At 48.6% G+C, this 22,534-nt stretch overlaps 1 protein-coding gene across 1 annotated transcript; it reads right to left on the reverse strand.

Annotated features, from left to right (window-relative positions):
* Window positions 1-968: 968 nt before the first annotated feature.
* On the reverse strand, window positions 969-22,317 carry HRK (harakiri, BCL2 interacting protein). Its single transcript, XM_043901770.1, has 2 exons — window positions 21,873-22,317; window positions 969-3,447 (listed from the first exon to the last, which is right to left on the reverse strand). The coding sequence occupies exon 1, from the start codon at window positions 22,202-22,204 to the stop codon at window positions 21,929-21,931; it is 276 nt and encodes a 91-aa protein (XP_043757705.1). The 5' UTR covers window positions 22,205-22,317; the 3' UTR covers window positions 969-3,447; window positions 21,873-21,928.
* Window positions 22,318-22,534: the final 217 nt, after the last annotated feature.

Raw genomic sequence — 22,534 nt, forward strand, 5'->3', positions numbered from 1 at the left:
CCCAAAAGACATCTGTATAGCATCAAAGAAGTCTTTCTTAGTTTCCCAAGCAAGAGGGGAAGTGATATTTTGTCACTGTCAGGAACATGAAAATAAAGGTAGGAGTGCATGAGATCAGATACATGAATTGTGAAAGCAAAGTCACAGGTCCATTGTTCTGTGACAGTACTGTTTAAATCACCCTTTCCCCCTCACCAAACTAGAAAAGAACTTTAAAATGAGACCACTGGAAGAAGTGGGGGAAAAGTCTCCAGGATCCCAGTGAAAGAGGAACAAAATGGGAATTGGGTTCTAGGAAATGCACCGTCTAGGACCATGGACAGCAGCCAGAGAGGCACAGGGCTCCCCAAAGAACTCTATTACTCAAGCTGTATCTGTGTCCAACAGGATAGGAAAGGGAACCCCAAATTTAAAAAAGGGAGAAGAGATCTTCTCTGCTCATGGGAGTTGGGGTAAGGGAGAGAAGCTTCCAAAAGGGAATGGATCTAATCTGGAATGTTGAAGTCCCAAAAGGATTCAATCCCTGTGGCTCCTTGATCCCTGCCTTCTGAGAGTAACCAGAATGAAGGAGGCCCTTCTGTGTGCTCCTCACCTCATTATGCAGCAAGCTACCGAAACGATGATCTCAGAGGCCTCCCTCTGCTTTGCACGGACACACACACACACACTCTCTCTCTCTCTCTCTCTCTCTCTCTCTCTCACTGCTCTCTGCTGAAACCCGATATGAGGTCTTTTTTAAAATTTATTTCAAAGCCTCCCTCCCTCTCTCTCTCTCTTCACAGACGCTCTGCAGTGAAGCTAATCAAAATCAATGACTCCTTGGCAGCCAGAGAAAAGCAAGGGGGTGGGGAAGGGGGAGAGGGAGGGATGCTGCCAGCACTTTGCATGCTGTGGAAATATTTAAAAAAAAAACCACCACCCCACTATCTCATGCAATCCAAGTAATGCAACGGGAGAGACGGTGGAGACAATATATACATATATATCATGCTTCAATTTCCTAATACAAATGTCCATCAAGAAGTCAAATCTCATATAAAAACAAGCATTAAAAACAACCCCTTGTCAAAAATCGGGGCAGTGGAGAAATGCACTCAAATTAATGATGTGCAAGAAAAAGCCAGGGTTAGATAAATACACAGTTTCTAATAATACAAGAGAATATGTACAAGGGACTTGGCTGTAAAGCTCCATCAGGAGGGTCCTGGGTGCCCAGTTCTCTCAGCAGTGTGACTTCATTGAAATAAAAATTGCCCCAAACCCCCGCGCTTAGAGTTTGTATCCTCCAGTGGAAATGTCATAAGCTAGTCAGGGTCCAAAAAGGGGATTCCCTGACCTTTTAACCTGTGTCCAGGTGGTCAGCACATCCCCACTGTGGTCTTGAAGGTGCAGTCTTAAAGCAGCAGAGAGCTGTGATCAAGTACAACTACCGTGATGAAAACCTCCTCCCCAGAAAATGGGGTCAGCTGGAAAGTCTAGCATCTGCCTAGGAAAGTGACTGGCTAAAAGCAGAGACTGTATTTCATCTCATTCTAGTGAATTTGCCTTCTCTGAGCTGACGGCTTGGTGGGAATGTCACCTGCCACTCCCTGACGACTGTGCCTACACACCCATCCCCTGTAAACATAACTGCAGGAAGGGCTCCAGCCATGGGGGAAACAAATCATCTATAAACAAGCTTTCCTTTTGGCTCTGCTGCGTTCCAAGCTGTCTGGGAGGAGACTGGAAGCTGCCCTCACCTTCAGCAGTTCTGGGTTGCGTGTTTCTTTAAAGGGCTATTTAGGAAAACATAAGGCATGGACTTACTTATTTTTCAAAGAAAGAGACAGCTCCCAGCTTGCAGCAGCACTGAAAGCTCCTGCATTCTAAAGGACCTGGTAATTTTCAGCAAAGCCCACGGGAAACAGCTGTTGTTTCAGCCCCGTGTCAGTCTTAATACAAATGATCCCTCTGCTGGCTTCTTGGAAGGTGTCTGCAGAACAACCCAGGACACCCGCTGTCCACAAGTACTGGGTGGTGACCTGCAAACCCAGCCTTGTAGAATGACTGTCTGGACCCACAGTCTGGTGCCTCACCACCTCAGCTTTAAAAGCCGTAGGGTGTACCCTTACCCTGCACAGAGGAATAATACCTGTTGTTGTTGGATTTTTTTTAATGAAAGCAAAAAATAATCACCGTTCCCTGAAGAGTCTTTGCAGCCAAGTCTCAGTCCAGCACACATCTTTTTTTTTTTTTAGCCCTTCTAGAAACTTCTGAAAATAGTAGCTTATCCTGGAGAAAAAAAAACACATCAGACCTTCAGTCAGTGAGATGCTGGTGCATTTCATTTAAATGACCCCGCTCCCTCCCCCAACATCCCTGGCTTATAAATCACCCTTGACCAGAACTTAGCCGTTTCTTGGCTCTTTAATCCATAAAACCTAAGCCCTGAAATCCCCTTGGGGTGTGGGGGAGGCTGTGGACTGAACTCCCAGGATACTTTCTGTGGGGGTGGAAGAGACAGCAAACAAGCCGCATGTGAGCTTTCTACCTCGTAACCAGCAAGCCACTCAGTGGCATCAGCACCCACCTCCTCCCTCCCAGACCCCAAGGTTTGCTCCAAAACACCTCTGGATATTCATCCCCACGTAGAGAAAGAGAAAAGACTCTCAAGTGGCACTTTTGTGACTGATCCCTTTTAAAAAAGAATCTGAAACAGCAAAATACATCTCTCTCGTTCCCTGGCCTCACGGGTCTGGCAACAGAACACCATGGCAGCACCAGCAAGAACACGCTTAGCACCAGCAAGATTTAAGTGAAGCACCAGAGACACCAGATTGGTCAGGGGGGTAAAAAATGCCTTTTGTCTTGATGTGACAGCGGGACTAGCCATCTATCTAGGTAGACAGAGAGAGGCTAGGATTTGTGAAGACAGAAATGGAAGTATTCCCGGGCTCTGCCTCTACGACATTGGCCCCAGGTCCTCCTCACTTTTTTTTTTTTGTTTTGCCTTTTGCCATTTCACCTCTTCCTCCACCAGCATCCCTTCCCAGGCAGTTGGTCACCTCCGAGGCTAACTCCCACTAGTCTTTGCAAATTTTCTAGGTACACAGTAAGCATCTCTCTTCCAGTGCCCCCAGACATGACAGAGCATCAGAGTTCACATCGGAAGGTGCAGAAAAGGGAGGGGACCACGTCCTCGACAAGGCATGCACTGAATAGTAATATTCATATTTTCTTTTTTTTATATATAGAAAGCTGTATGTAAATAGCATTGGGGTGTCTTGTTTCTGCAGCTGGACATCCAGAGGGCTTCCCCAGTCCCGTTCCTCGTTGCTACTATTGCTCCAGGCGCTGTATTTATTCTCCACTTCCTTCTCGAAGTGCCAACTGTGGCCTTTCAAGCTCTGGGCTCCCCCTTGGGAAAACAGGAACCAGCTTTCTCCAGGACACAGGGTTTTCACCAACCTGCAGAAATAAAGATTCGTATTTCAGTCAGTAGGCACGTGCAGACAGCGGCTGGGGATGATGTCAGCGCCTTGGACTGCTGCACAGCCAGCCCTGAGTGTCAGGGAGGGGGATGGGTGGCAGCGGCTAGATACCAAAGCTCCGATTTGGGAGGAAAGGTTCCCCCAAAGGTGGTCCTGGTGCTGCCCCTCCCCACAAAGCCCTGTCCACGTAGCAGCCTTCTCTAAGCATGCATTTGTGAGTGCACACACACACACGCACACACACACACCTGTCTCTGCTTTCAGACCTAGATGGGTTTACATAGGCATCTTCTGTGATTAAAAAAGAATGTAAAGACACTACTTTTTTGCTCCTCCGTGTCAGGAAACAGGACCTTCATCTATTCATTTCATAGATCCATCTTCAAGGCAGACTTGTAGGACAGACTCTGCTTTCATCCATCCGTCCATCCACCCACCCATCCATCCATTCCTTCACTGATGAACATGCCAAGCATTACCTAAGGTGTTAAACATCCACTGATACAGTTCTTACCCTTCAGGGGCTCAGAGGCCAACAAAGGGAAGATGGGATAAAATCAATCATGACAGCGTCATGGCAAGAGCCTGCAATCTGGGTAAGCGTGGGCTATGAGGGACCAGAGGAGAGGTAGCTTGTGAGGGAGGAGGAGGAGTCTGAGAAAAGTCCTCAGAGAAAGAGCAAACAGACCCCTGCTGAGTACTGAATGATACCAGTGAATTAGCCAAGTTAAGGTAAGGTATTCTGGGCAGGGCTGAAAAAATAGTACAAACCCAAGAGGGTGGAAGCTATACATCCACAGAAAAACTTGTACACAAATGTCCAGCGCAACATTATCTATTAATGACCCCAAAGTGGAAACAATGCAAATGCCCATCACCTGATGAGTGCATAAATAAAGTGGGGTATTTCCATTCAGTGGAATGTTATTTGGCCACGAAGAGGAAAGAAGCATGGATACATGCTACAGCACAGATCAACCTGGAAGACATGATGCTAATGAAAGAAGCCAGACACGAAAGGGACAAATATTGTATGATTCCATGTATAGGAAATGTCTAGAATAAGAAAATCTATAGAAACAAAAAGCAGATTCATGGTCACCCAGGGCTGGCAGGAAATGTAAACAGTTGCGGGGGTAAATGCTAATGGGCCCAGGGCTTCTGCTGGGGAAATAAAAATGCTCTAAATTTGACTGGGGGATGGCCACACAGTTCTGGAAATAAACATCACTGATATGTGCACTTTATTTTTTAAAAGATTGCTGTGTGTCTGTGTTAGTTGCTGTCATGTCTAATTCTTTGCAACCCCACAGACTGTAGCCCGCCAGACTCCTCTGTCCGTGGGGTTCTTGCAGGCAAGAATACTGGAGTGGGTTGCCATTCCCTTCTCCAGGGAATCTTCCCAACCCAGGGAGCCACCAGATAACCAGGTTATCATCTGAGCCACCAGATTGCTAGTTTATTTTTAATATGTATTCATTTATATATTTATTTAGCTGTGCCAGATCTTAGTTGCAGCATGCAGGATCTAGTTCCCTGACCAGGGATTGAACTCAGGGCCCTCTGCATTGGCAGTATGGAGTCTCAGCCACTGGACCACCAGGGAAGTCCCAACTTGTGCACTTTAAAAGGCTATAAGGAGGGGGAGAGGGAGTAGGGAAGGGGGAGGGGGCTGAAGGGAGGGATGAGGAGGAGGAAGGGAAAAGAAACAGGACCCAGAGGAATGACATGGCATGACAAGGGTGGGGAGCATGATGAGGCTCAAGTGAAGACTGGGCCACAGGGCCATGGGAGAGAGGAGGCTGGAGAATTAGCAGAGGAGACGAAAACGGTTCACACGTTCCTCTACAGCAGGTGGTAGGGAAACTGCCTTGTGCCTGTTACAAACCACGTGGGGTAGGAGAAAGATCACTTGATGACCTTCGGGTAGGCAGCAGTCTGGGATTTTGACCTGTCCGAACTGCACCAACAAGCTCACTTGGGCTTGTGGCCTCCTGCGGGGTCTAGTTCTCAGAAAGCAGTCATGGGGCCACAAATAGGGCCACAGATTGGCCAGAGCACCTGCCAGGAAGCTCTCTGCTATAGCTCCAGGGTCCTCTCCAGGCTCCAGTCCCTGTCCTCACCTTTAGGCCAGCCTGCCAGGGAGGGGTGGAGGGTGCGGTGGTGGAGATGGGACTGCAGGCACCTCACTGATTTCCTAAACCCTGCCCACATGTTGCCGTCGAACCTTTACTAAACTCTCCTCTGATAAATCAGTTTGGGGGTGCTCGCTGCCTCTTATTTGGACCCTGGCCAAAACATACAACTGTGTGAAAGAGGGGAGTCACAATCATGTGGACCCCACAACTATTCGAATGACCAAAAAGTTGGTTCGGGTTTTTCCATGAACTTTTTGGCCAACCCAATGCATCCGCATCAGAGGGTCACAAAGATCTTAACCAGCAACTTCAAACCTTTTGCTTTTGACAGGCTCAGGCGGAAGGAGAAGATCCCTGCAGCCCGCCAACCACCACCCCAACCCCATTCCCCTCCTGTCTCATCAGGGCACAAGTGCCTAAGGCGTTCTGAGTAGCCGCTGTGTGTTTTCATGGAATACAGATTCAGAGTCACTGTCAACTGAGAAACACGCTTGATTTAGTTCATGGAAACCAGCTTCTGTAACTCCTAAAAATCTTACTTTGTTGGTGCCTAGTCATACTGATCTATAGAGCCAAAGTCAGTGGAACCCTGCAATATTAGCCTAAGGCAATTATGCTGCCTTAAATACCAGTACAAAAAAGGAAGGATGGGGGGACTTCCCTGGTGGTCCAGCGGCTAGGACTCCACACGCTCAATGCAGGGAGCCTGGGTTCAAACCCCGGTCAGGGAACTAGATCCCACATGCTGCAACTAAGACCTGGAACAGTCAAATAAAAAAATAAGTATTTTTTAAAAAAAGAAAGTAAAGAGAGAATGCACCTACCGTGTGCTATCAAGTGTGCTGACTTTGTACTAATAAGCATTGTTCCCTGCTCTAGAAAAAGTTGTTTCTGACCTCAACTGGCCTCCAGTCTTACTGGGGAAGACATGAAATACCAGCGGTCAGGATTGCAAAAGTCCATTGTCTGCAGGTGTGTGTAGAGCCTAGAAATTGGGATGCAGTTTTATCACCAGGAAAGTTTCAGAGAGGAAGCAGGATTTCATCTGGGTCTTGAAAATACATGGGGAGTTTTTTTCCCTATATTTGGAAGAAGGGAAGATGGTTTAGGTGGGGAAGAGGCTGAGCAAGGCTCAAGGACAGTGACAGGTATGGCTCAAACAGGAGACCCTAATGAGCAGGGAACTGCATCAGACAGTTGTGACAACTGAAGTTGTGCTGATACTTGAATTGAGTAGAGATGATGAAGGGGAAAAAGGTGGCATCAGGCAAGAATCGGTATTGTTTTCTTGCAAAACTAGAACCAGCAACTGATTTTCACTTTTCCTACCTATAAATCATTGAGCCAATAATGAGTCTTTCTAAGGCTCTCCCAGGGCTGCTAAATGGACAAATTCCTTTACCAGTTGGCATCCTGATTACAGGTTGGTGTCCACAGTGAAGGACGAACATCAGAAGCACCTCTCTGCACTGCATGAAAAAACCAGTGGACATGTCACCACGTCCCACAATCAGTGGGTGGGCCTGTGCGTACACTTCTAGGGGATTTTAAATTGGACACCCTACCCTAGCCCACAGAAGTAGTCACATAAGTGTACTTAAGGATGTCCCCTCCAGCTTTATTTGTAACAAATTCGCAATTTATTACAAATCTCGAATTTGGAAACAACCCATGTATTTATTTTTATTTACTATTTTTGGCTGCACTGGGTCTTCATTGCTGTACACAAGCTTTCTCTAATTGTGGCAAGTGGGCTTCTCATTGAGGTGGCTTCTCTTATTGCAGCACACAGGCTTAATTGTGCCCAGGCATGTGGGATCTTAGTTCCCGGTCCAGGGATCAAACCAGCGTCCCCTGCATCGGCAGGCAGATTCTTAACCACCAGACCATCAGGGAAGTCCCCTATGTGTTCACTGACAGGAGACTGGATTAACAAGCCTCATGTAAATTAGAAAGAAGTAAATCTACATTAGATAGAAAGAGGAGGAGAAATATCGTATGACATTCCTTATATGTGGAATGTAAAAAGAAATGATACAAATGAATTTACAAAACAGAAATAGACTCAATGACTTAGAGAAAGAACTTATGGTTGCCAGGAGATAGGGGAAAGATGGAGGGAAGGTATAGTTAGGGAGTTTGGGGTGGCTATGTACACACTGCTATATTTAAAACGGATAACCAACAAGGACCCTGCTCAATGTTACATGGCAGCCTGGATGAGAGGGGATTTGGGGGAGAATGGATACATGTATACGTATGGCTGAGTCCTTTCAGTGTTCACCTGAAACTATCACAACATTGTTAATTGGCCATACCCCAATACAAAATAAAAAATTTTTTAATGTATTGAGATAGAAAGTTGGCTATGATTTTTAATTGACAAGAGCAAATAGCCCAGGTCTTTTTTTTTCTTTCTTTTAATCAATATATGTATTTGTGTATGTGTATACATAGACATTTATACCTATCTATGTATCCATATAAAAAGTATTGCAGAAAGGCAAAATAGTTTAGTGGTTAAGGGCCCAGACTCTGGAGCTTGACACTTGAGTTGAAATCCTGATTCAAACACTTAAAAGCTGTGTGACTTTGGGCCAGTTGTTAACCACTCTGGGCCTCAGTTTCCCTATATGGAAAAGGAGTGGGGCAGTATGTTCAATCTCATTGTGGTGATGTAGGGACTGAGAGCACCGACCCATCTGTCATTACGATTGTTACTGCTGTATTATATACATCCAGACTGAAAGTTACGCCAGGGGCGTAGCTTTAGGGGCCGAGTAAAAGAACACTACAGTACTCTCTGTGCTGTACTTCCATATTGTTTGTTATTTTTCTTTTGTTTTGCAAGGAGCAAGGAGTCATTATATTAATTTAAAAACATAAAGTCCACCGCCCGCTATGAACCACTTGTCCTGCCCCTGGGATATGCTTCCTCAAACTTGGCTCATAAAGCATTTTCTGAAACGCTGACTCATAAGCAAAGCTCACAACTGGGGAGATTCATGGAACTTCTGTTTTTCAATGGCCCTGATTCCCCTTTGCCCCCACAGAGTGGAGGGGCGGGGTTGGGGTGGAGGTGGGGACAGGAAGCCTGGAAACCCCACCTGCCTGGGCTGAGGCATGGCAGGTGGGGAGCTGTGAATCCCGCTGAAGCGTTAGATGGGACAGAAGTCTCACTCCCTTTCCCCTACATCAGAGAAGAGTTAGGACTTTTGGCTTCCCTCCTAAGGGGTCCCAATTTTAAATTAAAAAAAAAAAACTTTTTTGTTCTCGCTGTTTGCATATGTGGTAAGTTAGAAGTTCCAAACAGCCGAGAAGGATATAGAAATAAAAAGAAAGTCGCCTTCACTCCACCCCCGAGCCACCCAGGACACCTGTGCATGTACACACCAAGTCTCTCCCTTGACCCATCGTGTTTCCTCAGGGCCCAGCAGCGTGCCCGGCACACAGTAGGTGCTCAGTTCAACCTGTCAAGTGACAGTGGCTAACTGAGCACTTGAATAATGGTGGTAACTTCCCAGCTTTTCCATCTTTGGGGATTTTTTTTTTAATCTTTAAAATTGATTTTTACTGGAGTATAGTTGATTTGCAATGTTGTGTTAGTTTCTGCTGTACTGCAAAGTAAATCAGTTATTATTGTTGTTCATTCGTTAAGTCATGTCTGACTCTTTGTGATCCCCATGGACCATAGCACACCAGGCTTCCCTGTCTTTCCCTGTCTCCTGGAGCTTGCTCAACCTCATGTCCATTGAGTTGGTGATGCTCTCCAACCATCTCATCCTCTGTTGCCCCCTTCTCCTCCTGTCCTCAATCTTTTCCAGTGTCAGAGTCTTTTCCAGTGAGTCAGCTCTTCACCTCAGTTCAGTTCAGTCGCTCAGTCGTGTCGGACTCTTTGTGACCCCATGAATCACAGCACGCCAGGCCTCCCTGTCCATCACCAACTCCCGGAACTTACTCAAACTCATGCCCACGGAGTCGGTGATGCCATCCAGCCATCTCATCCTCTGTCGTCCCCTTCTCCTCCTGCCCCCAATCCCTCCCAGCATCAGGGTCTTTTCCAATGAGTCAACTCTTCTCATGAGGTGGCCAAAGTACTGGAGTTTCAGCTTCAGCATCAGTCCTTCCAATGAATATTCAGGGTTGATTTCCTTTAGGATGGACTGGTTGGATCTCTTTGCAGTCCAAGGGACCTCTCAAGAGTCTTCTCCAACACCACAATTCAAAAGCATCAATTCTTCAGCACTCAGTCTTCTTTACGGTCCAACTCTCACATCCATACATGACTCCTGGAAAAACCATGATGGTGGTGGTTTAGTTGCTAAGTCGTGTCCAGCTCTTGGGATCCCGTGGACTGTAGCCTGCCAGGCTCCTCTGTCCATGGGATTCTCCATAGCTTTGACTATATGGACCTTTGTCAGCAAAGTGATGTTTTGCTGTGATGCTCTGCTTTTTAATCAGTTATACATGTACATATATCCACGTTTTTTTAAAACCTATTCCCATATGAGTCACTACAGAGCACTGAGTAGAGTTCCCTGTGCTTTATAGTCGTCCTTATTACCCACTCTTTCATCTTTGGTTTCAACAAGGTGATTTTGACCATGGGGTTCAAATGGTACCAGTGGTAGGCCCTAATGTCTAAGAATCATGGGTACAAAGTTCTTCAAGTGGAATGCTCCTAGAGGCAAGATGCTCTGGCCCATGTTATCATTTAAATCTCCACCCGTGTAGCTCATGCTGGCCAGTTCGGAACGCCGGGCTCTGAGGAGACGGTGGTTGAGGGGACTAAAGAGCAGGAGGCTAGGTTCAGGGTGTACGAGACAGGAAGCGGCCGTTTATCTGGCAGCTCCTGGAAGGAGTGTTTGCTTCTCTCTGCCTATCTGTCTGTTGCCCCTGTTATCTGTGAATAGTTATCAGTTCTACCAATGAATAGTGTTTTTTAACTAATTACTGTATTTATTTTTCGCCTATGCTGCGTCTTTGTTGCCGTGCGGGATTTTCTCTCGTTGCGGTGAGCGGGGGCTGTTCTTCGTTGTGGTGCCCGGGCTGCTCACGGCGGCAGCTCCGCTTACCGCAGAGCACAGGCTCTAGGGCCCGGGCTTAGTAGCTGTGGTTCTTGGGCTTAGCTGCCCCTCGGCGTATGGAATCTTCCTGGACCAGGGATCTGAAGCTATGTCTTCTGCTCTGGCAGGCGGATTCTTAAGCACTGGACCACCAGGGAAGTCCAGTGAATAGTTACTGATCACATAAAGTCTGTGGAGAGAGCCCAGAGAACTCAAAGCTCCACCCACTATGAAGTTCTGGCAGGTGGGCCTTGAATGCCAAATTCAGTCGATGTCCACAAATTCAGTCCCTCCACAGAAGCTGGGGAGGTGGGGAGTGGCACAGCACAGAAGTGACATCAGATCAAATGGGCAGATCCTTCTTACAGCGATCCCACCATGCGTATCATCGCCTTATCACACATTCGATTTTTCACCCAACAACTTCACCTCTAGGGCCTTCACTTTTTTTTTTTAACAAAGTTGTTCAAACAAGAATGTTCATCAAACCTCATTTATGAACTATCAGAAAATGGCAACAGTGTAAATATCCCTGGGGAAATGACCAAATAAGGAAACCGTGGTCCATCCAAGCAACAGAACACCATGCAGCCATAAAAAGAGATGATGAAAACCTCTGTTGACATGGGAACATCTCAGCAACCTATTTTTTTTATTAGGGAAAAAGCAGATGACAAATGGCAGGACCAGAATGATCTCATTTATTTAAAATAGGATGCATGTGTGGGTGTGACTATGCATCAAGGGACCTCTGACGGGGTGGTCTCCGAAATCAGGCGTTGTCAATTTAAACACATCAGATCCAGTGCAGGAGGGGCCACAGTCATTGGAGAGTTTGTGTCCCATCTAAAGAGGTTTCTGATGCTCATCTGTAGCCTTTCGCTGCCACATGGAACTCGATGTTGTCAGATCTTTCCATTTTTTTCAAGAAAAACTGAAAATGTGGGCTTCTATACGAAAGTGCCTGGTTTGTAAGTGTTGGGGAGAAAGCATGTAAGTCAAATAAAACTCAACAGCAGGCCCGTTTCAGCCAGTAAACCACCGGGTTTCGATCTCTGCCTAGACACGAAGGTAGTCTTAGACAAGGACAGCTGGCGTGTAAGCCCACCTCCTTTTAACCCTCAGAAGCTCTCTGAGCCTCAGCTTCATCATCTATAAGGTGAGGAGTTGGGTTTGGTGGTTTCCAAAGTCCTGTCTAGCTCTGGCTAGGCTTCTGGAACAGTGATCTCTTGGGGTCCAAGATCTTTTGAGACTCAGATCAGAGCTATGATTTCTCTCTGAAGTGGGGGAGAGGAATAAAGGAGTATGACTCAGCCAATTGTATGTCTTGTTTCTGGTGGAGGGTCCCAAATTTACTAGGCCTCTCCCCAACTTATTCACTCATTTACTCATCCATCCATTCATTCAGTAGTTAGTAAATGCTTGCTCTGTACCAGTCACCATGCCAGGCGCTAGGATAAGTGATGAATTGGGGTCCCCTGGGGACCCCAGGGCTAGTGTCCCCCAGGACAGTAGGGGAGTCCTGTCCCCTAGGACAGTTGGGGAGTGGTGGTCTGGAGGTTCCCCCTGCCCTGGTGCAGTGACTTAAGAAGTCTATTGGTGATCCACAGGGTTGAGGAGGCAGGATTGACAACTGCTTTGTGCAGAAGGCTCAGAGAAGTCCCTTGAGAGTTCCCACCAGGGACTTCCCTGATGGTCCAGTGGTTAAGAATCTGCCTTGCAATGCAAAGGACATGGGTTCGATGCCTAGTCAGGGAACTAAGATCCCACATGCCACACAGCAACTCAGCCTGTGTGCTACAACTACTGAGCCCTTGCACCGCAAATAGAGAATCCGTGTGCTGTAATGAAAGATCCCCCATGACACAAGGAAGATCCCACATGCCACAGCTCAGACCCAACACAGCCACATAATAAATAAATATTAAAAAAAAAAAAAAAGAGTTCCCACCATACACTAATATGAGGCCATGGACTGAAATTTACACCAAACAAGAACACATATCCTGCACTATCATTTACCACTTTCCACCATTTTCTGAACATCAGTGGCACACCTTATATGCTCAGAAGGTACAGAGTTAATGCCTACAGTCACACGAGTGGGAAATGGCAGATTAGGACCTGACCTGAGAGTCAGCCTGACTTGAAAGTTCATGTCACTTTCCACCAAGCCGTCCTATGTCGACAAAAAATCTGGGTACGTTAGATAAACAGTTACCAGCAGTTCAATTTTCTGAATCAAGAGTGAGGCTCCACGATGCACTAACAGACTAAAACATTTTCAATCTGGGCTGTCTTTGAAAATGGTGCGTGCTGATTGCTAAATTGCTTTAGTTGTGTCCAACTCTCTGCGACCCAATGGACTGTAGCCCACCAGGCTCCTCTGTCCATGGGGATTCTCCAGGCAAGAATACTGGAGTGGATTGCCATGCCCTCCTCCAGGGGATCTTCCCAACCCAGGGGTCGAACCCATGTCTCTTATGTCTCCTGCACTGGCAGGCGGGTTCTTTATCACTACTGCCATCTCGGAAACCTATTAAAATAGTGCCTCTTCTTAAATCTATCTCATGGCCCCTGGCAAATTCCCACTCTCAGAGGACCCCTCCAAAATCACTTTGTCTAAGATTCCCCGCCATCATATGTTAGCATCCTGCAGTATTTATTAAGTACCATGTGCCAAATCCAAGAATCTCAGATGAACATCGTGCCACAAGTACAGCCAGGCAGGCAGAGAAGTCCTTCAAACTCAGTGACACTGCTCTGACTTGGAGCCCCGCCTTGAAGTTGGGATGGGCATGCCAGCGGTCACTGCACTTACGCACTCCAACAACGGCTAGAGGTGTGATCTACGGAGAATATTCCATAAAAACACAACACAGACTCAGCTGAGGATGGCAACAGCCAGCTCCAGAGTCAAGCGATAACCACATTATGGATAGTGGCTGGTGACATAAATGAGAAATGGGAACAAACGGCAGAGTTTATCTAGAACCCACAAGATTTTATACCCTTTAGACACCCTTTATAATAAAAGAATGTTTACATACACTTTTAAGACCAAAGTTCCACCTGTGGGCCTTCTTAAGAAAATCTCTGTGAGGTACCTGAAGAGTGATACCCAAGGACATTCTGTATCACAACTGGAAACAATCCAAACCTCCAATAATAGCCGAGTGAGAAGGCAGATGATGGAAGAGCCAAATAGAGAAATCCTAAGTAACCTCTAAGAAGTGTGTCACGGAAAATACTATAAAACATGCAGAACTGTCCACGATATAATGACAAAGTCAGATTACAGAAAATGCATTTACAGGAATTCCACTTGTTAAACTACTTCTCAGTGGGTTTTTTTTTCAGCCATGCCATGTAGTGTGGGGGATCCTAGTTCCCAGACCAGGGATCCAAGCCATGCCCCTTGCAGTGGAAGCATGGGGTCGTGACAACTGGACGGCCAGGAAAGTCCCCTCAGTGCATTTTTTTTTAAATGGAAAAAAAAAATCTATCAAAATGTTAACAATGGGTAGTGAGGTAAAAACAATCAAGTAAAATGTTATTTTATTCAATATTTTCCAAATATTTGATAATAAGCTTGTAATATTTTTCTTAATCAAGAAATAAGCCATTTTTTTTCTAAAAAAGGAATATTACATAAAGTTTCCCAGAGCTATTTAATTCCATCTTGCCCAAGTCCATGGCCTGTGGAGCAAAAGCTTAGAGATGGCAACACTGTGGAGTAGTCAATTTTCCGTCCACAGGGCAGGTAAAGGAGCCTTCTCTTTTCCTGGGTGTACAGGACTACTGGAAGGTCACGTCTCACTGACCTAAAACAGAGATCTCCACCCAAAAGCAGGGCACCAGTTTAGGGCAGGAAGGAGGGAAGGAAGACAATACGGAATTGAATGGTGAAATTTCTTAGGTGATGGAAATCCAGCCTGTATCCACAACCTTCTAAGGGCACTGAGGGATGGGCATCAGAGAGCTGGTACAGGGACCAGAATCTCTCAGACCTTAAACAACCTAAATATTCATCAACAGAGGAATGGATAAAGAAGATGTGGTTTATATATGTATGTATATATATATATACACATACATATATATATACACACACACATGTATATGTATACATACACATACATACATGTGTATATATGTATATATAAACACAAGGGAATATTACTCAACCTTAAAAAGGAAAGAAACTGGGTCATTGGTAGAGACATGGATTGACCTAGAGACTGTCCTATAGCATGAAGTAAGTCAGAAAGAGAAAAACAAACATCATATATTAACGGGTAAATGAGGAGTCTGAGAAAATTAGCATAGACCATCTTATTTACAAGGCAGAAATAGAAACACAGATGTAGAGAACAAATGTATAGATATCCAAGGGGAAAGGGCAGACTGGGATGAATTGGACGACTGGGGTTGACATATACACGCTATTGATGTCTGTGTGTGGGCTCAGTTGCTCAGTTGTGTCCGACTCTTTGCAATCCCATGGACTGCAGCCCACTAGGCTCCTCTGGTCATGGGATTTCCCAGGCAAGAATACTGGAGTGTGTCGCCACTTCCTTCTCCAGGGGATCTTCCCGACACAGGGATCAAACCCGAGTCTCCTACGTTGGAAGGCAGATTCTTTACCACTGAGCAACCAGGGAAGGCCAGTTCTCTTTCTTGCATGACATCGAATCCGCCGCTTATAAAGCAGCTCTTCCTGTGCTGTCGGCACTTGTGACTCCCTTTATAGCAAAACTCACCCTCTCTACCATGGCCTGATCTAGCACCTGCCGGCCATCTGACTTCCTCTCCCCCTGGTTCATGTGGTCTTAGCCCACTGCTCCTTTTTCTCTTCCTCAGACATACAGTGCAAAGTGTCACCTCCCCAGAACATCTTTCTTCCAGACACCCACATGGCTGGCTCCTTCTCATCACTCAAGTCACTGACCCCTAGGTTTCTCCTCGAGTGGCCATCACCATCCATTGCAGGTAGGAATGCACCAGGCTCCCTAGTGCTCCCTCTATGACAGGCATACCTCAGAGTATTCACGGTTGTTTTTGTTTTTTACAAATGGAAGGTTTGTGGCAGCCCCGTGTTGAGCAAGTCTATTGATGCAATTTTTCCAACAGTGTTTGCTCACTTCATGTCTCTGTGTCACATTTGGGTAATTCCTGCAATATCTCAAACTCTTTCATCATTATTATATTTGTTACGGGTGATCTGTGATCCGTGATCTTTGATGTGATTATTTAAAAAAGATTACAACTTCTAGAAGGCTCAAATGATGGTCAGCAGCATTTTTTAGCAATAAAGTATTTTTTAATTGAGGTGTGTACATTGTTTTTAAAGATATATTCCTACTGCATACTTAATAGACTACAGTATAATGTAAATGTAACTCTTATATGCACTGGGAAACCAAAAAAATTCATGACTTGCCTTATTGCAGTGGTCTGGAACCAAACCACAGGATCTCCAAGGCCTGCCTGTATATTATCTTTGTGTGTTACCTTCAGAGCCTGCAGCACTTTCTGAAATTCTGTGTTTAGACTGCATAATCCAAAGATGGCCACAATATCTTCTCTCCCATTTGCTATTCTAGAACCTTGCCACCCATGGGGTGGGATCTAATTCCACTCTCCCCTAAATCTCGGCCGACTTGTGACTTGCTTTTGACCAAAGTGATTTCTTTCTTTCTTTTTAAAATATTTATTTGGCTGCGTAGGGTCTTAGTTGAGGCATGTGGGATCTAGCTGCCTGACCAGGGATGGAATCCGGGCCCCAGGCACTGGGAGTGAGGAATGTTAGCCACTGGACCACCAGGGAAGTCCTTTGACCAAAGTGATTTCTGAAACTGGGTCAAAAAAGACAAAGCAGCTTCCCCTTGGCCCTCTGAGATGTCTGCCTTTGGAGTTCTAAGACACCAGGTCAGAATCTATCTACCATGAGGCTGCCATGCTGTGGGTAAGCCCAGGTCACAGGAGGAGACTGAGTATAAATGCTCTGATTGGCAGTCCCAGCCCATACCCAGCTTCAACAGCCAGACCTTGATATAAATGAAGATCCCACTCCCATGACTCCAGTCCCCCAGTCAGCCTGGAACAGAGATGAGTCACCCCTGCTATGCCTTGTTTGGATTTCTAACCCTTAGAATGTTTGAGCCTAATCAAATAGTTGTGGTTTTTTTTTTTAATGTTTATTTAAATATTTAATATTTAAACACTTATTTAAACATAATATTTAAATATCTATTTAAATATATAACAGTTTCGAATATTTATTTAAAGATTTATTTGGCTGCGTTGGGTCATAGTTGCAGAACACGGGATCTTAATTGCATTGTGTGGGCTCTTTCATTGTGGCACATGGACTCTCTAGTTGGGGCACTCAGGTTTAGTTGCTCCGGCATGTGGGATCTTCCCAGACCAGGGATTGAACCTGCATCCCAGGCATTGTAAGGCAAATTCTTAACCACTGGACCACCTGGGAAGGCCCTCAAATAGTTGTTTTAAGCCACTAAGTTTTGGAGTCATTGGTTACACAGCAGTTGTAACTAGAACAATCTTTAGTGATTTATCATCTATACTCTTCCCCTAAAATGTAGGCTCCATGAGAGGCAGGGGCTTCTAATGTCTTGGTCTGTGTCCATCATGCCCTGCACACAGCAGGAACTCAAGAATTAATAGGTGAATGAGTGGAAGAAGCTGAATTTGGGAAACAGTAATACTCATCTGACACAGTTTTTGAATGACTCATGTACTGTATTCGTCATAGTTATTTTGTATCTACTATGCCACAAGCAAGTTGCCATGAACTGGGGACACTGCGGGGCAGCTCGTTGCTCCGGTGAAATCCTACCACACAGAGTGATGACCAGAAGGGAAACCGAAGCCCTCACTATTCTGCGTCCTCCCTACTCCCAACATAGGTCTCAAAAGCTGACGTTTCAAAAACCAGAGGTGCGGGTGCCAAATCCACCCAGCCCACATTTGGGGGTGTATTTAATTATCCCCGGGTGTGGCTATGTTTACATCCACAGCTCAGTCACTTGTGCCCTGGCCTCTCAGCAGGCAAGTGAGTGATTCCAGACAAGGACCATGTGGCAGGAGGGCTGCCACAGTCCCGCACATCTGGCCCCTTCCTAGGGGGTGGGGGTGGTCCTTCCCAACAGCTGTCTCCCTCCCTTCTGTTCCCTCCTTTCCCTCTTCCCTGCTGAGGCTTTCAAGCTCTAAAAGTCATTCTGGCAGGGGTGCAGCAGTCTGGGAGGGAGGCCTGAAGGATGCGCCTCCAGGTTTAACCACTTAATCCCCAAAGTACCTGCCAAGAACCAGTTAGCATGTCTGGCGGGCAGGCCAAACCGTCATTAATTCATTAAAGCCGGCTCCTGCTGGCCCATTATCTTCCTTGCCACTGACCACGTCGCCTCTTGGGCGCGCAGAGTCCCCCTTTCTCCACTTCTCCTTAGTCCTAAGGCAAGGTTTTGCCCACCCCTAGCCCCCTCCCCCTGCCAGAATCCTCCTCCTTCTCTTCCCCTCCCCTCCGCCTCCCAAGGCACACACTTCTCCCTCGCACGCCTCCGCCAGCCAGCGCTTACCATAAAGCATCTTTTGTTCCCTCTCCTGTATCTTTCGAGCAGTGACTGGTTAAAACACACCCATTCTCCTCCGGGCCTCCCCAGCCTCCAGGGAGTCTCCCCCCTACTCCCCTGAGGCTCTCTCAGAAAGGGAATCTCTCTAGTGCAGGAATTTGAGGCTCACCACCCCCTCTGCTTTCTGCTGAGTATCTTCTCATCCCCTGCACCCCTCAAATCATCTGAAGGGTGGCTGGGTGAAGGCCCCCAAAGACAGACCCTCCAATGTCAGCTCTGACTTTGCCCTTGATCCTTTGGGACGACTCAGGTGGACTTTCTCTGCCTCAGTTTCCCCTTTGAAACAATAAGAATGGCTTTAACCATTTCATAGCACCCTCTAAGGATTGAACTAAGTGTCAGGCACTGCATTGGGCATTTGAAATGGATGGCCTCCTATCGACCTCCCAGCAACCCTGACGAAGATACAGCTGAGGTTTACAGATAAAGGCTCAGAGAGGTTATGGTTCTTACCCAAGGTCACACTGCCAGAAAGTTCTTGGGCTGGGACTTAAATCCAGTTTCATCTGATTCCTAAACCCATGCTCTTCATCAATATACTATCTGGGCCCATGTGGCCCTGATTCCCCAAAATGGCAAGTAGGAATAGTGTGGAACCACCAGCAAGGACAATGGCAAAATGTTGTCTACTTTCAGGAAGAAAGGTATTAAATGCACAATCAAAGTGAAACACAGGTATTAAATGCACAATCCCTTCTTGATGCACAAGGCGCTGTTTTAGAGCTTTCTGTATATGACCTCATTTTACCCTCTTGACAACACCTATGCATTTAAGTACTGTTATTGTCCCCACATTACATATGGGAAAACTGAGTCTTGGAGGAGAGGTTGACTCTGTTTGTTTAATGATGACTTCTGAGAAAAGTATTGCTGGCTCACAGTAGAGGCTCCAGACCGCTTTGTTGAAACTGCCCTGGTACCTATAGCTAAGCTTGCCTTTAACGCCTAAGAGAATGGTCTGCCGTAGATGGCGGATTCAGGCCATCCTGAAACCCCTAAGGTACCCTGTGAGCATTTCCATTTCTCCTCCAGGGTAGGAAATGTGGAGAGGACCACACAGAGAACTCAAAAAACTGACTTTCCCCAGGGGATTTCCTTTCACTTCTTTCTAACGTACCAGAGGTTAACCAAAGATGGCTTTCCCCCAGTTAAGCCAAGAGCACAAGAAAGGCCCGAGTGGTGGATAGCAGGGAGAGAAGCCAAGTCCTTGGTACGGGAGCCAAGCCTGGAAGACCCAGCGCAGCGAACCCCGGGATGGTAGTGGTATACACTCTACCATTCATTCTATAGGCGATCTGAGAGGGTGCCGGGCATCCTAGGGTCGGGGCACCCAAGGAGGAAGGACCCTAGGGGGTTGTGACTGCTGGGGTCTCCCGGCAGGGACACACAGGCGGGAGGTGGCCTGGAGTCGGGACGCAGCACGAGACTCTGCGGCAGAAATAGAGTGAGGAGGGGGAAATAAACTCAGCGGCGACGAAGCTTAGCCGACGCCGCCCCAGCGAAACTCCTCCCAAACTCCTCCCCGTCCCCCTTCCGGGTGGCGTGGGTCCTCCCGCGCGCCCAAACCCAGAGCGGCGCGCTCCGTTCGCCCCGCGCGCCCTCGCGTAGGTCTCGGGGCACCTCCCCGGCGGCAGTCTTCTCCTGAGGACCCCGGGAGCATCCCCCGGCCCCGAAGCGAACAGAGTCAGGCTCTGGCTGCGCGCTCTCCGTCCCGGGGGGTGGGACGCCCAGCATCCCGCACCGTCCTGTCCTGAGAAGACAGCGCTTCTCGAACCTCGCCTGGACCCCAAGACTGGAGGAAGCGATGTCCTAACCCTCCTCCCCATTTCCACTGGGTTCCTCTCGCTTCACATCCACGTTCCCACTGTCTTGTTCTCCAGGAAGTCTCTTTTTCTCCAGTTTCTTCGACTTTCTTTCCTTGTCTCGCCGCCGTTTTTTTGGTGGGTTTCTTTCTTTCTTTCTTTTTTTTTTTTTGGTCTCTGCCTCCTCTCCCACCTTCTTTCCACCTTTCCCTAAATTACACACTTTGGGCTTAGAATCTCTTTCTTGGCTTCTTTTTCTGCCCCGCCTCCCCGTGCCCCATCCAAAATTTTTTTCCTGCTCCCAGGATCCGGCAGCCCCCGCCCGGCCCCCTGCAGCCGAGGGGAGCCCCCTGTCTCTTTCGCGAGAGGGAGAAACGGATGGGACCTCCGGGAGCCGGGCAGAGGGCGCCGCGAAGCGCGCACCTCTCTTCGCCAGCGCCGGGGCTGCGCCGGCCCACGCGACATCTGTCGCCCGCGCTCCCGGCTCACACCCCGCGCACCCCCGCAGCTCCCCGGGCGTTGCCACCCCCCACGCTCCGGCTGCCGCCTCTCTCTGCAGGCGCCGCGCCAGCTTCCCAGGGTGTTGGCGCACCGCGGGGCTCGGCCGCGACCCGAGCGCTCGGCGTCTGCGGGCCGTGACTTCGGGGCTGGCTTTCTCACTTTCCGGCCCGAGACCCACCCGTGGTGGGCTCATCCTGATTCTCTCCACCCCCATTCTCTGCAGCTCTCCTCTCGATTCCAGAACCTGAAAAGACAGTCCTGACCCGCCGTCTCCCCGCAAGTGCCTAGAACAGTGCCCGGCGCTCAGCGTGTGCTCAGTAATTCCCCAACCCAAGGACTTAGCGCACAGTAGACGCTCAGTACCCTTCTTCTACTGGTACCAAACATGCTGGGCGCTCACTACTTATTACCCACCCCCATCACCATCCAGTGCCTAGCATACCGCAGGCTCTCAAACATCCCCTCCAACAACAAGGCCTAGCAACCAGAAAGAGCTCAGTGAATGCTCTTTCGTTAAGGCCTTCCCTTGGAGTTTCCCTAAGAGCCTCAGATTCCCGTTCATTTGGGGACATCGCCTTCATCTCAACTCCCTCCGTTTGGTGAAGAGGAGGCCGAGCTCCTTGAATGGGACACCTCACTGGAGAAGGAGAGAAGTTGGCAGAGCGGAGGAAAAGTGCAAAGTTTTAGGGAGAAAGACGGAGCCAGCCTGAAACCTGGAGGGGGAGGAAGTCGCGAGATGCGCTCCGGGCACCGAAGGATGGGCTACAGAAACTGGAGAAGGGGCACTGAAGGAGAACAGGGTTTGGGGCGGAGGTGATGGAGACGGTGGCTCTTAGAAATGGCAGGCCGCAGGAAGAGGACTGAGGACTCGTCTTGAAAGCGCGATGGATGAGGATTCTTTGGCGTGGCTTGTAACTCTGTTCTCTGAGCAAGCACACTTTTCTACTTGCAGTGTGTTTCCTTGAAGGGTTGGTGGGACTTACGGAGGCTAAAGTCCTCTCAAAGCACCCCCCGCCCCGATGGAGGGAGTGGCAGGATGCGCTTAAGGGGAGTTGGAGACAAGGGGCTAGAAACGGTGGGCCTGGTACGTGGAAGGAGAGATGGGGACTGTCTAAGAAGGGGAAGAAGATCCCTGAGAGAGAATGAAGCAGAGAAGAAGCCGCAAACTTGCGGCTCTCCGGCTCCCAAACCAGCCTCACGTCTCCAGTCCCCAGCCGCCGCGCCCTGGCACTAGCTCGCGTACCTGTTGCTCGCTCCGGCTGGGTCTCGGCTCCGGCCCCACCAAGAAGCCCCGCGTTCCTACAAGTTCCGCCTGCCGAGCAGCCAGGCCGCCAGCGCCGCCACCTGCGCGGCCGCGCACAGCCAGGGCCAGTAGGTAGGGAGCGCGCCGGGCGCCGGCGCCCTCCGGCTCCGCGCGCGGCGCCGCCACATGGTGCGCTGGTGCAGCTCGTCGCCGAGCGCCTTGAGCCGGGCGGCCGTGAGCTGCGCGGCGGACGAGCGCAGACCCAGGCGGCCGGCGCTGCAGGCGCACACGGCCGGGGGGCCGCGACCGCGGTGCAGGGGGCACGGGCACATGACCGCTCGCCTCGCTCCCTCCCCGCGTCCGGTCGCCCCTCGCCTCCTCTCCCTCCGGCCTCTGCGCCTGCCTCCGCCGCGCTCCAGTCGCCGGGGGCCTCCCCTGGACACCAAGTTTCTCCTTGTGTTGTGCGTTTGTTGTGCTGACGGCGCTATTATTAATTAAAGTGTCACATGGTGGAGGGGGGCGGGGAGGGCGCGGGGAGGGGGGTTACATCATCCGGCCCCGAGGGTGGGTGGGGGGGGCTGCAGGCAGACGCAGCCGAGAGGTAACTTTTAACCCTAACGGCGCCGGCCGCGAGGGGACGCGCGGGTTGGGAGAGGAGGAGC

This window comes from Cervus elaphus, chromosome 5 (assembly GCF_910594005.1).
Source record: "Cervus elaphus chromosome 5, mCerEla1.1, whole genome shotgun sequence".
In the NCBI taxonomy this organism is placed as follows: domain Eukaryota; kingdom Metazoa; phylum Chordata; class Mammalia; order Artiodactyla; family Cervidae; genus Cervus; species Cervus elaphus.

What these genes read in the sequence shown, in the direction of transcription:
- HRK (XM_043901770.1), bottom strand. Translation starts at nt 22,204, where the DNA reads ATGTGCCCGTGCCCCCTGCACCGCGGTCGCGGCCCCCCGGCCGTGTGC.